Here is a 14,477-nt window from a genome sequence, read left to right as displayed (position 1 = left end):
TTATGTTTACTCTGTGCCAGACACTGCCTAGTTTTTTGGCTTTGAAATACTTAACTGCACCTTATTTATGGTAGATACTATATTGTATGTATAATTCCACCATAAAACCAATATGGTAGCCCTTAAAGAGAGAGTAGCTATTTACATCTCTCTTGAATTTCCCTGCTGTTCTTTCTAGTTAGAGTATTGATAGTTTGTGTGGAACATATTTATGGACCTTCACTTTTCTCACTTGGATTGCTGTGCTAATCTCTAAAGTCTTATTTTCCTCTGTCCCACCAGTCTGCTCTCAGCTCAGCCACCAGAGAGATCTTTTCAGAAATAAGCCAGATCACGCTGACCTTTCTCTGCTCCTTCCAGTGGCTCCTGTCTAACTTGAAGTAAAATCCAGAGTCTTTACTATGACCTAGGAGGCCTATAGGATGTGGCCTTTGATTCCTTGACCTTTCTAACCTCCTTTCCAATGGCTTACCTTCTCCTCACTGCTGTCAGCCCCCATGTCTTCCTTGCAGGCCCTTAAATACGCCAAACATGCTCCCACTGAGGGTGTGCATTGGCTGTTCCCTCTGCCTGGAATGCAGATATCTTCCTCATGTCCTTTAAGTCTTTTATCATGTTTTATGTTTCTTCTTTTTCTATCGCATTTATCCCTTAGCACACTATAAAATTTATGGATTTATTATTGTTTATTGTTTGTCTAGTCCCTGCTACCCCCTGCAAGAGTGTTGGTTTTGTTTGCTCTTAGAACAATGCCTTGCACATAGTAACTGCTCAGTAAATATTTGTGGAATGAATTTCCTGATGAAGAGATTCAAATAAATCTTTTTCTGAAGTGATTACCTTACTGGTCAACTTCTTTCAGCAACTAAGGGTAATAATAAATAGTAATGACAATGAATATTACGATAGTTAATAATTACTGAGTATGTGCTTTGTGCTAGGCACTTATAATCGATAATGTTCATGATGATGATGGCTAACCTTTAGTGAATGTTAACTTTGTACCAGGTATTTTGCATTATCAGATTAAATTGCAAATCAACTCTATAAAGTTAATACTAGTATTATCAAAATTTTATAATTAGGCCAAAGAAATAACTTTCCAACATCACATATTTAGTATGCAATTGATACAATTGTGATATTAGAACCTTAAAAGAAAACGTATATTGTTAAATTTATTACTATCCCATTTTTGTCCTGTTCTAGCAGAAGGCAGCATGTGTCTTTGGGAACTTTTATTTGTGGTTATGATGATCACTATCTGAAGAATTAGGATTAGGATTAAGAGTATCTTTGCATTTAGAGATAAATTTATTACCTAGTATTAAATAAAACATCTAACTTAAGAGTACTACTATTTCTGCCTGCAGAGATTGGAAATTTTTTTTTTTGTCTAACCTGGAAACAAGGGAAATAATTCAACACGTATATGCGTAGCTTTCTTCAGCTGTCAGACTTTTCTGCTTATTTTTGTTTACCTTTGATTTTACCCTCAGTTGCTCTGCTTTCAGAGGTCATGTGAATTGCTTTATTATTTTCAGGTAAGGATTCATTTACTCCATCCCACAGAGGTCTCTGCTTTTTAATTAAAACACTGCAGAAGAGGATATGTCTATCATTTCAGCCACAATTAGACCCTTGCCAACAACACAAATAAGTCTGGGATTATTTTCTTCCTGTACAGAAAAGGCTTAAAAGGGGGGTCTTATGCCCATTGATTCCATCCATACCAATTGTAAGTGTGACTTTAAAATGACATCTGTTTTTTTTTTTTTTTTTTAACTCCTGTTTATTCACATTTACCCACTGTTAATTAAACGTTGGAAGCTATGTCTCTGGGAGGTTAATTTTTAAGAGTTTTGAGCTCTTCCCTTTCCTGGTAGTTCTTAGAAATGTCCCAGGTCCTTACTGACTCAAAACAAGAGTCATCTGCTTGTAGTTTTAACAAGGCAATTGTTATACCCTCCAACTTTCTGGGAAAGAAATATCCAGTTTCTCATGCTAGCATAATTGTGGAAATTGGTCTATAGCTGCCAGAGGTTTTTCTGGCCAGGGAACTTCTCTTGCCAACTATTTCTTCCTAGGTATGTTTCTGTTTTATCTGTGATTAGCCAGGAAGTGGTAGATGGTTCTCATATTCATCTCCTTTTGGAGAAGATAGCATACTTAAAGGAACAGGGAAGAGGCATGTCCTTACAGCTATAAACTTAACCACCAATAGCATTGTGCTCTGAAGATTTCCAAAGAAGGAAATATTTTTGGCTAACTTATGTTCTGTTTTGCTTAGGAGCTCTTACTGATTGGCTTACTCTTTGAGGTCTCTTTTAGCCATCCACTTCTAGAATGTATAATTAAATGATTTGCTGAGGGTGAACAGTTAGTTGTATCATTATCACATATTTATTTCATCTTTCCTGCCTATGATCTTTCTGCTGTATCATCACCAGCCTATTTTGTCTTTTGCAGTTTGGTTTCTTGACCTTCCTGGGCCATTCATTCATTCAATTCACTCATGAATGAAGTACCCATTCATTCATTCAAATATTTTTTGTGTAGTGACTACATGCTAGTCACCGTGCTACATACTGAGGATATAAAGATTAAAAATATACTCCCGCAAGGGGCACCTGGCTGGCTCAGTTGGAAGACATTCAGCTCTTGATCTTGGGGTCATGAGTTTGAGCCCCATGTTGGGTGTAGAGATTACATAAATAAATAAATAAATAAATAAATAAATAAATAAATGTAAAAAAATATACTCCTCCTGCAGTCCTCAAGGAGCTCACTGTTTATTAGAGACATGTAACTTAGAAGTGTAATAGCAATAAATATCAGCTTGAAAGGATGCATATCAAATATGGTGGGACCATAGAAGAGACTCTCAGCCTCTGAAGGATGGATGGGTATGGGTTTTTTAGCTAAACATAAGTGCATTATGAGCCAAGAGAATAATATTTTTACAAACCTGTAAATTTAGGCTATATTTTACAAATATAGTAGAAATATGAAAACCATATGTAGTAATCTGGAAACAGTTGAGGGACCTGGTATATTAATGTTCCATATATGCTCAGAAGAAAATACTTTCTCCTGTTACTGCATTTTATATATTTCCATGAGGAGTTACATGTTTTATATATGCCCATTAGATCAGGCTTGTTATTTATGGGTTTCAAGGCATGCAGTCTTACCACTTTTTGTCTGTTTGCCCTATCGGTAATTGAGAAATGTGTTGAAATCTCTCACTATGATAGTGTCTTTGTTAATTGCTCCCTGTAGTTCTATAAGTTTTGTTTTATATAATTTGAGGCTATTACATATAAATTTAGATTTGTTTTATCTTCTTAGCAAACTAAAGTGCTTCTCATTTATAATGGCTCTATTTATCCTGAAAAATGCTTTTTTTCTTTTTTGAAGATTTCTTTTATCTATTCAAGAGAGAAAGAGAGAGAGCATGAGCACATGAGGTGGGGGTGGTGGGACAGAGGGAAGGGAGAAGCGGGCTCCCCTCTGAACAGGGAGACTGACATGAGGCTCCATCCCAGGACCTGGGGATCATGACCAGAGCTGAAGACAGATGCTTACCTGATTGAGGCCCAGGTGCTCCAATGCTTTTTTTTCTTAAAGTCTGTTTTTTTGATATTATCACTGTGACCATAGCTTTCTTTTGATTAATATTTCTCTGTTATGTCTTTATCTATCCTTATGTTCTAGGATGATTCTTATAATTTTGTAGGATATGGTTGGATATTTTGTCTGAAAATCTGCTTTTTTGGGGGGTGGGGAGAATCTCTCTTTTAAATGATAAGATAAAAATTTATATTTATTATGATTATTGTTGACTTATTTCTACCCTCTTACTTTGTGCCTTATATTAATCATAATTTTTCGCTGATTTTTCCTTTTTTTCTTAAATTTTTTTGGATAGATTGAAGTTTTGCTTATTTTTCTTTTTATTCCTTTCTTCCCTTTCTATTCCTTCTGTATTTATATGCTCTGTTTCTGTTGTTTTAGTAGTTTAAAAAAATTATACTATACATACTTAAGAAAGTATAAAGGTAAATAATATTTTAACTCATTTGTGTATAATTCAGAACCATGGGACTATTTCATTCTGATCACTTGCTTTCTGCTTAGATGCAGTTGTTCAATATTTTAGTGCTGGGTTTTTTATTTTATTTTTTAAAGATTTTTATTTATTTATTTGACAGAGAGATAGCCAGTGAGAGAGGGAACACAAGCAGGGGGAGCGGGAGATGAAGAAGCAGGCTCCCAGCGGGGGAGCCTGATGTGGGGCTCGATCCTAGGACTCTGGGATCACGCCCTGAGCCAAAGGCAGATGCTTAATGACTGAGCCACCCAGGCGCCCCAGTGCTGTTGTTTTTTTAAACTCACATGTTAGTCATTATTATTCTTTTATATCAATGATGTTTGTTTAGCTTAATTCACATGGTTAACATTTTTTCCCTCCCTATTTCTTCTAATAACTTGTATTTTTCTACTAAAATAATTTTCCTTTTACCTGAAGTATAAACCCAACAGCTTTTTTAGTGAAAGTCCCTAAGTGGTAAATTCTTAGTTTTTGTCTATCTAAAAATGCTTTGAAATTACCCTTGTTCTTAAAAGTGAACTTTGCTGGGTACACACAGTTTTAACTTGACAGCATAATTTTCTCACAGCATTTGAAGAAATGATTCCACTATCTTCTGGCTTGTGTTGTAGATTCTTAGATATTTGCGGCCTAATAGGTTGTGTTTTCTGTACCTGTGAATTCATATCTTTCATTAGCTCTGGACATTCTCAGCCATTGTCTCTTTGAACATTGCGTCTTTTTCATTCTCTATATCCTCTCTTTCCAGGATGCTCATTATATATGCTTGGTAAGCTTCTCATCCTACCTTTTATATTTCTTTTTTAAAAAAAATATTTATTTTAGGGGGGTTAGGGAGGAGCAGAGAGAGAGGGAGAGAGAGAATCCTTAAGCAGACTTCCTGCTGAGTGAGGAGCCAGATTCACGGCTCGATCCCAGGACACTGAGATCATGACCTGAGCTGAAATCAAGAGTCAGACGCTTAACTGACTGAGCCACCCAGGCGCCTCCTACATTTTATATTGCTTAACCCCTCTTTCATAGTTTCTCTGTCCTTCTTGCCCTCAGTTTCATTTTGAGTGATTCTTAAGATTTATCTTCCAATCTTATAGGTTATTCGTTAGCTGTGTCTAATTTACTGTTTTAAACTCACCTACTTATTTCAACAAGTATGCTTCATTTCTAGGAATTCTTTATCAGATCTGTCTGGCCATTTTTGGTTGCTCTTACTCTTAGTTCTTTTTTTTTAAGATTTATTTATTTATTTTTAGAGAGAAAGAGGGAGCAATCACTAGTGTGAGTTGGAGGAAGGGCAGAGGGGGAGAATCTTTAAGCAGACTCCTGACTGCGCACGAAGCTGACTGGAGGTCCATCCCACGACCCATGAGATCATGACTTGAGCGGAAACCGAGTCAGACACTTAACCGACTGAGCCATCTAGCTGTCCTTTACTCTTTGCTCTTTTTTAAAAAATACATCATTTCATCTTAAAACATTCATAATAGTTACCTTATATTTTTTTCAGTTGATAATTACACTGTCTGTTGTTTTTGCTGATGCATGTTTGTTGCCTTGTCTTATTAGTGATTTTAAAAATATTTGAGCTCATATTTTTTCAATTTAATCTACAGCATAACAACTATAAACTCTGGACGAAATGTAAAAAAATAACTACATGAAGGTGTGAATGACCAAAAGCAGTAGAAACCTGGGGTGGGGTAGGTATCTATACTTGGAAGAAAAGAGTGTCAGTAGGGTGAATTTTCCATTTTATGACTTTTTTTCCTGAGAACACCTCCAAATTGGTGCCAAATTGGTTTTGGTGGCAAAAATTCAGAAAGGAGTGTCAGTCTTATAGGAGTGAGCATCTGGACCTGAACTTTGCCTTGTGAGTCACTTTTACCGGTGCCAGTGATTTTCTAGCTCTTGGCAGATGATTGAGAACTGATAGTAGCCAAGGTTAACTCAGCATCACTAAATAATTGATCTCAACTGGTATAGATGCTCATTCTTTTTTTTTTTTTTTTTAAAGATTTTATTTATTTATTCGACAGAGATAGAGACAGCCAGCGAGAGAGGGAACACAAGCAGGGGGAGTGGGAGAGAAAGAAGCAGGCTCCCAGCGGAAAAGCCCGATGTGGGGCTCGATCCCAGAACTCTGGGATCACGCCCTGAGCCAAAGGCAGACGCTTAACGACTGAGCCACTCAGGCGCCCCTAGATGCTCATTCTTATCCTGAGGAAGGAATTTGGCAAATGCTTTGACTTTTATGAAAACAGTAATAGGCAGATGAGGAGAAAATGCTGCACAAACTGAGTTGAAATATCACTGGATTCCAAGAGGTCAAGGAGTCAGGGGAGAGAGGATCAAGGAAAGGAAGTTATTAGATGCAGAAGGAAGATCCAAGAAGAAAAAGTCATGATTTCTTCCTTTGGCTGGGTTCGGGCTTTTAGCTTTCAAAATAATAGACAAATCCTCTCTGAAATCACAGTCAGATACACGTTTCTCTTTGAAAGGCAACATGTAATTTAGTATCACCCTGTCTCCTCCCCAGTTTCATCAGCATCTATGCTCTGGAGATAATTGCTTCACAAAATGATGGGTTCTTGCAGTGATTTCTAAAAAGGTTAATATGTGCAAGATGTCATTGCCTTTGGAGTCCACATGATACCGCCCTTTTAAAAAGGTCTTTAAGTCACTCAGGCTAAGTGATAGCAGTGATCAGAAAATTAAAACACAAGGATTCATCCAATCTTTTTACGGGTTTCCGTGCAGTAGTACTTCAAAATTTAGTGTTGATGCTGTAAGTTATATGTGATTTAAATTGATTTGGTCTTTCATGGAAAAATAACTGTAAACATTTTAAAGACCTAAGAGCAAGCACAATTTTAACTTTGGAAGGAATCAGTTTTAGAAATATTAGCCGCAGAAAACCTGTGTATGATTGAAATACTTCAATATTAAGCATACTTTTAATATTTAAGCTTTAAATATTTGTGTTAGTAAAAAATGTTATTGAGGTAAGACATCTAAAAGGAGAAGATAAAAAAATAAAAGAAGATACTGTTAGATTTTATTGGTTTAATTTTTAGAAACCACACATTTTTTTAAACATAAGCTTTTTTTTAAATTTATGTTTTTAAGATTTTATCTATTTATTTGAAAGAGAGAGAGAGAGAGCCCAAGCAGGGGGAGCAGCAGGCAGAGTGAGAGGGGGAAGCAGACTCCTCGCTGAGCAGAGGGAGCCCAATGTGGGACTTGATGCCAGGACCCTGGGATCATGACCTGATCTGAAGGCAGCTGCTGAACCGCTGAGCCACCCAGGTGCCCAAATCCTCACATTCAAATGGCAAACAAAAGTGAAATTAATTCTCCGTGTCATTATAGACAGGCAAAATAGGAATATAGCTATGAGTGAATTTGGTATGTTGCATCTGTTTTGCATTTATAAAGTAGAACACTTTTTGGCAGAAAGTTTTGGCAATGGTTATTTCCCTTTTTGCATAATTTGAATTACTTATGGCTTTGTGCAGGGATATGTTCGCAGGACCTATCAGTTATAAGGTATGAAATTGGACATCTGAAGAATTTCCTGCTCAGTTACTCTGAATTATGAGACAAATTAATAAGCATACAAACAAGAATCTATAGGCTTGAGGTTGGTCCCTTACTTGGGCAACTTGAGTCCCATAAGTACAAAATGTCCATATTACTAAAGGGCAAGGTCTTAGGATCTTTTGACACCGTGTTCTAAGACAATGGTGAGTGAACAGAATAAAATCACAGACTCGTACATTGCTTAGAATGATTAATACATCAACTTAAAAACACTGATACTAAACAGTTGAATATTCACACTACACTGAAAATAATATAGATGTCAGAGTTTGCTGTTGATGAATGATACCACAAGCCAGCTCTGATTACAAAACAGGAGAAATGAAAAAAAAATACAAAAATAGAAGGAACTTGTGAGATTACAACTGCTCCATTTAAGAAATAAGGCACAGAGAGATTAAAGGACCAGTGTAGACACAGCTGGTTTTATAGTGGCAGACAAAGGATTAAAACTTAGTTGATTTTTTTTTTCCCCTCCTACTGTTCTAGTGCTTCTTCTAAATGAAAGTGAAAGAGGGAGGTGAATAGGTGTCAGGGTTGTGGGGGCTGTGGGATGGCAGGTGGTGGAGACATGTGGGGGAGGAGGGATAGTTTTTAGGTAAGATGCCAGAGGGTTGCAGAATTTAAGAGAGAAATTTATATGGCCAGCAAAGTGAACCCAGAGTTGGGGATAAAGTTATTTGTGGTCAAGTTCTGGAAGTACTTTGAGGGCAATTCCATCATGCTTATGAACCTAGCCACAATCCTAACCCCCTTTCTTAGTATACGTTTTTGATAATATCCATTGTGGATTCCCCACTTTCTCTTTCCCCCTAAATTCATTTTGTTTAAATGTGCTTCAGAGTCATTTCCTTAGAAATGAACTATATCACTTAGTGGTACAAGGATCAGATACACATGGTAGGCAAACATGAGGAAGATAATATACTTATTTTACTAAGTATTCAAACTGGAAATAGTTTCTTTTGTGATTTCAGAAGAAAAAAGATATGATTGTTAACTTTAAAAATAAAATAGTTATTTTATCAGCAAAATTGGGTTTATTTGGGGACAACAGAGAATTGAAATTTGGGTCATTCGAACTGTGACGAAACCATAGGAAAGTCCAGCAAACAAAGGAGAGGACCATTGTTTTATGGAGAAGGAGAAGAGGTTGGGAAGGGTTGTTTTGAATGAAAGTCCATTGCAGAAAAGTATGAGTCCAGGGTGATGATAGTTTCTCAATGGCTGAGTTTCAAGGGTAGTTGATTTCTTACAGGAGATGCAGTATGTACATCTTTCCTTGTTGGGGCCTGTAATTGATGATTCTTCCTGTGGATGGTTGATTTGTTGGGGTCTGTAATGGACAATTCTTCATGTAATTGACCTTGTGTGGTATGGCTTCCTCTCCCAGTCTCCCCTTTTATCCTCCCTACTCCATTTTTGTAAGATTTCCCTTTATTCACATGACTAACATATTTTACCTACTATGTGACATTTTCTTTGCAATTGGTAGAATAATAAGGGATTGGAGATCAAATGATAATTTGCTTTCTTTTGGAAATCTTTTAAAAAATCTGATAGCTGTGTGTTTTTATAAAATCATTTGTTTATACTCCATACTCCATGCATATTTCTAAAATACCTGCTATTTAGTGTTGCTTATTTATGCCGTCTATATAAGTGAAATTATATGGCATTTACTAGTTTGGGACTTCCTTTTTTTAAGCTCAACTTTGTGTCTTTGAGATTTTTTTTATTGAATTGAAAGGGGCTATATGAGATATAGTTATTTAGAATGGGCTATCTTGGCCTCTTTCAGGATTAGGTATTTTTGATAATTTTCTGAAACACATCTGGATGGGAAATGTTTCCTACCCTTCCGTCTATCTACTTTTAGGCAACTGTTTGTTGGTTCCAGTTATTTTTACTGTTTGTATGGCCTACTAAAAATAACATTATTGACTTATTCGGTGATTCAAAAAGTCACCCAGTCATTCACTCAATTAATAATTATTTAACACCTTCCATGTTTGAGGCCTAATGCTTAAAGTTGGGCATATTATGGTGAGCAAAACAGAAATGATCTGACTCTCTTGGAACTTATAATTTATAGCATTAGAGACCTATGAAAAAAAAATTATGATGGCGTGGGGTAGGTTTTATTGATAGAGGATAGCCTCGAGTACATGGGAATGTAGAACAGTTACTCCTGATCCATTTAAGGAAGGTGAGAGATTTTAAAAAGATTTATTTATTTATCTTAGAGCGAGAGAGCGAGAGCAGGAGGAGCAGAGGGAATCAAGATTGTCTCAAGATTGGAGTAAATCTTCTCAAGGAGCATGGAGCCCCACTCGGGGCTTGATCTCCTGACTCTGAGATCACGACCTGAACCAAAACCAAGAGTCTGATGCTTAACCAACTGTGCCACCCAGGTACCCCTGGAGAGACTTAAAAATAGATTCTTGGTCCTGATCCCCAGAAATTTTGATTCTGTAGATCTGGACCAGAGAAACTTGTTGTTGTTAGGATTATGGTGATGATTATTATTTTAACTCCCCTTATGGTCCAGCCAATTAGCCAAGTTTAGAAAATACTGTGTATGAGTGATTAACATGGGCAGTAGTCATGGTAGGGTTTCTTAAATGAACTAGCTAGTAGGGATGGAATAAATGCTTTTTAGATAATTTCTGCCCTTTGGCCAAAGGTTGAACTTTGTATTAATCCCTATTCAATTGTAAATTCCTGTCCTTAGGTCATAACAGTTAACTGCTCCAGTGGTAGGTGAGAGAGCCCGCCTGGAGTGATGGCAGGACACATGAAAAGGACCTGGGATTGTTGTTTAGCTGTAAGATTAGTGAGAGTCAGAAGTGGGCCCGACTGCCAAGGAAGCTACCATGACCCTAGGACACATAGCTGTAAGCATTGTATAAGAAAGGAGGAGGCGCGAGTCCCCTATGGAGGACTCGTTGGAGGGCCTATCTGGACTCACGCGGATCATCTAGGATCGTATTTAAGGGGGATGTTGACACTTGGGGTGTATGAAAGGATGTTGAGCTCCCTGATATCGATATGAGAAAGAATTGGAGAGAAATAGTCTTACTCATCCCGGAAAAAGGAAACTTAGTCTACATAGTTCCAGAAGAAGGAACTGGGACTAACGAGGGAAAGGTATTTGGGAAGCAAGGCTCATTTTATTTACTGACTCATTTATTCATGTAACAGATATTTAGTATCTATTATAACTCATTCTCCAAATTGCCAAAGATATAATAGTAAACAAGATGGATTTAGTTCCTGACTTCATGAAGCTGCAATTTTATTGGAAGATCAGACAATTAAGCAAGCAGTTTAATGGAAATGTGATAAGTATAGTAATGGAAAACATAGGGCGCTATTTCGCGTCCATATAAAACACCTCTCTGATATTAATACTATCAGAAAGTGGTAAATGATGAATACTCTGCGTTGGATGTATTCAAGAAGAGGCTGTGGGGGTAATGAAAAAGTTGTGCCAATAATTACCATTAAAATCCTATTTAACCGTTAGCATCAATGATTGTCTATGTTTTTGTAACAGACTCCTACTCCTTACTTTTTTCCCCCTTCCTATCTGGTCCTTCCCTTTCTTCTATTCTCATTTGCAGTTATTTAAGTCTGTATGATGAAATGATTTTGTGATTTTCACGGATGTTTATCTATAAAGAATAGGACTGATTCTTAGAACTGAAGTCATTCTTAGTTATTATGTTTTAATCTGGGCTTTCATGTAATTGAGAACAGGCATAAATGTTTACATAAATGAACTGTGATCTGATTTATAGCTTCAGTTTTTCCCATTCCTCTTGATGATTAATCCATGCAGGTGGGGACTCTTAGTGGGCATGATAGTGGGAGCCTGTATTTCTGGGGGAATGGGTAGGCACAAAGAATGAGTAGAATGTCAGTGCTGCTTTTCATATAATAGTTTTGTGTTCTAAAAAAGATGATGGTTGTTTTGATCGTTATATTTTGAATTCTTAGCATGTCTTAAGTAATTAGAAAAGCTGACTTTTAATTCATAACATTAAAAAAATTAAATATTATGTTGTGACATTCTCAGGACTCTTTGAGCCTTTCGCATTCAGTGTTATAGGCTGAAGTTGGATATTGTGGAAGTTTGGGTTTACTTTCTTTTGACTCAATGTGACTTCCTGTTTCTAAGAAAAACAGTTTTAAAGACTTGTAAAAGGAATATCTTGCATGCTTGGCAACTCTTGTAAAACCGCATGTTGGTAAACCAGTGTGAATGAAGTATATATGAAAAAGAAAATCAAAGAAAGAACCATATTGCTCGACCAAGTTAGCATTTTGTGTTGTGGAAATTGGACGCCGTAGAGAAATTTGGTGATTTAGGAAGTGTCTGCTTTTGGTAACCAGATAAATCAGGAAGCAAAAGTTTCATTTTGATTTCGTTAGTCATCCTAATTCAAGGGGACATTTGATCACAAATTGGGCTTTACTGTGCTGGAGTTGATGCATACTAGTGATCTGGTTATATGGGTTTTTGTTTGTTTCTTTTTTTTGTTTGTTGCAACTTGGGCTCCTCCTTTCAAATGAATTCGCAAATTTCGAACTAATTCACATGCATTCTCACAATATCCAGTTATTCCTACCACTTAGTCAATGGAGAAAATGAATGTTAGTGAATAAGCTTTGGTAGTTAGATAATTCTCTTTGAACAGGAGGTTCATGACTCCTGGCTCTCAGGTCAGAGATTCATTCAGCTTCTCTCTTGGTATTGTCTTAGAAATTGCCTTCTGATGAATATTTTAATAGGAATTAAGTATGTTTTTGTAACTATAAAGGTAATTTATTCATTTGATTGATATTCATTGAGTACCTAGTATGTGTCAGGCATTCTTCCAGAAGCAGACTGTATGGTAAGGAATAAGGTAGGCAAAGTCCTTGATTTTTATTTATCTATTAAACACTTATTTTAAGGCTTACTATGTGCCAGAAACTGCACTAGGTTCTTTAGAGATATTAAGTCATTTAATTGTCCTAGCAGAGCTATGAGGTGGGTATCTTTATTCTACAGGTGTAAAGAAGGAGGCCCAAAGTCACCTTGCTACTAAGCTACTAAGCTACTAAGCTACTAAGCGGTGGACCCAGGGTTTGAATGCACAATGAGAGCTCATTACCACCCACCTTATGGTCTTTCTGTGAGCCTGATCTCCTGAGCTCCCACATTTCTTGTTAACAAACAAACAACCCCGCCAAACACACACACAGGAAAAAAATTAAGGAAAATCAAAACTATGTAATCTGACCACTGTTAATATTTTGGTGTCTGTGTTCCATTCCTTACATATGTATATGTAGAGGCTGTGTGTGTTTAAATATGTATGATACCTTGTTGGTTTGTTACCACTAATTTTAATAACATAAATATTTTACAGGCCAGTACATTTTAAACATAGACTTTTTTTTAAAAAAAGATTTTATTTATTTGACAGAGAGAGAGACAGAGAGAGAGGGAACACAAGCAGGGGGAGTGGGAGATGGACAAGGAGGCTTGCCGCTGAGTAGGGAGCCCCTCACTGGGCTTGATGCTGAGCTCCATCCCAGGACCTTGGGATCATGACCTGACCCAAAGGCAGATGCGTAACGATTGAGCCACCCAGGTGCCCCTAAAAATAGACTTTTAAATAGCTTTACAGTGCCCCATCATTTGTCTGTATCATGATTTACCTAACCAGTTTCCTTCCACTTAACAAAAATTTTCAATTTCATAAAACTTGCTGTAATTAGTATCTTTATAACAAAAGGATTTATAACAAAATCTTTTTACAAATTTATGATTGTTAAAATATTTCTTAGTGAAAAATGGCATTCATACTCTTCGTAAATATTTAGACAGTAGCCACATGCGGTCCGTGCTTGATGAACATGACGAGGTTATCAATGCCCACATGCTTTGTCTTCCAGGTTAGTGGATGATAGATGTGTGGTGCACCCGGAGGCAGGAGACCTTGCCAACCCTCCCAAGAAGTTCAGAGGTAAGAAATAAATGTATATTTTTTATTATGTGACCTAAGGGCATGAAATTATTTTTGGGTCTTAAAATAAGTCATGTTAAAACTTTATTCAGTGTGAAACTTTCACATATAAATATGTCCACTGAAAAGTCTTTCAAAAAATTTCTTCGTTGTTTTTCTTCTTTTACATATTGAGGGATTTACAGGGAAAGAGTAGTTTCAATTTTTGTTTTGATGGACAATCTGTTGAAGGGAAATCTTGATAATGAACTCTGAAAGGCTACTTTGCAAACCAATAAATACAGCCAAATATTTATTTATGTATTCCTGGGACAAGTGTGCTATAAATGTTAGTGTTTCGTTATCAGCTCTTTATATTTGTAAAATCTCCAAGAGGGTGACAGTGATTTGTTCATGTAGCTTTTTTTTTTTTTTTTAAAGATTTTATTTATTTATTCGACAGAGATAGAGACAGCCAGTGAGAGAAGGAACACAAGCAGGGGGAGTGGGAGAGGAAGAAGCAGGCTCATAGCGGAGGAGCCTGATGTGGGGCTCGATCCCATAACGCCGGGATCACGCCCTGAGCCGAAGGCAGACGCTTAACCGCTGTGCCACCCAGGCGCCCCTGTTCATGTAGCTTTTAAAATGTCACTTTGGATGGCACATAATAATGAACAGTTGTCTTAGAACTCCTTTCTAAGTATAATTTTAGAGTTAGCTTGATAATATCAACGGAGACATTGGCCATAATAGGAGACTGATTATAA

At 36.8% G+C, this 14,477-nt stretch overlaps 1 protein-coding gene across 1 annotated transcript in view; it reads left to right on the top strand.

Annotated features, from left to right (window-relative positions):
- The window catches only part of ITPR2 (inositol 1,4,5-trisphosphate receptor type 2), a 472,588-nt gene that overhangs the window by 22,830 nt on the left and 435,281 nt on the right, over nucleotides 1–14,477 (top strand). Inside the window, exon 2 of the mRNA XM_026502230.4 lies at nucleotides 13,661–13,731. Coding sequence (XP_026358015.2) covers nucleotides 13,661–13,731 — 71 coding nt within the window. The remainder of the gene's footprint in view (nucleotides 1–13,660; nucleotides 13,732–14,477) is intronic.

The sequence above is a fragment of the Ursus arctos genome, unplaced genomic scaffold, assembly GCF_023065955.2.
Source record: "Ursus arctos isolate Adak ecotype North America unplaced genomic scaffold, UrsArc2.0 scaffold_26, whole genome shotgun sequence".
Classification (NCBI taxonomy): Eukaryota; Metazoa; Chordata; class Mammalia; order Carnivora; family Ursidae; genus Ursus; species Ursus arctos.
The sequence above is the reverse complement of the archived record's forward strand: the minus strand, read 5'-3'. Positions and strand labels throughout refer to the sequence as shown.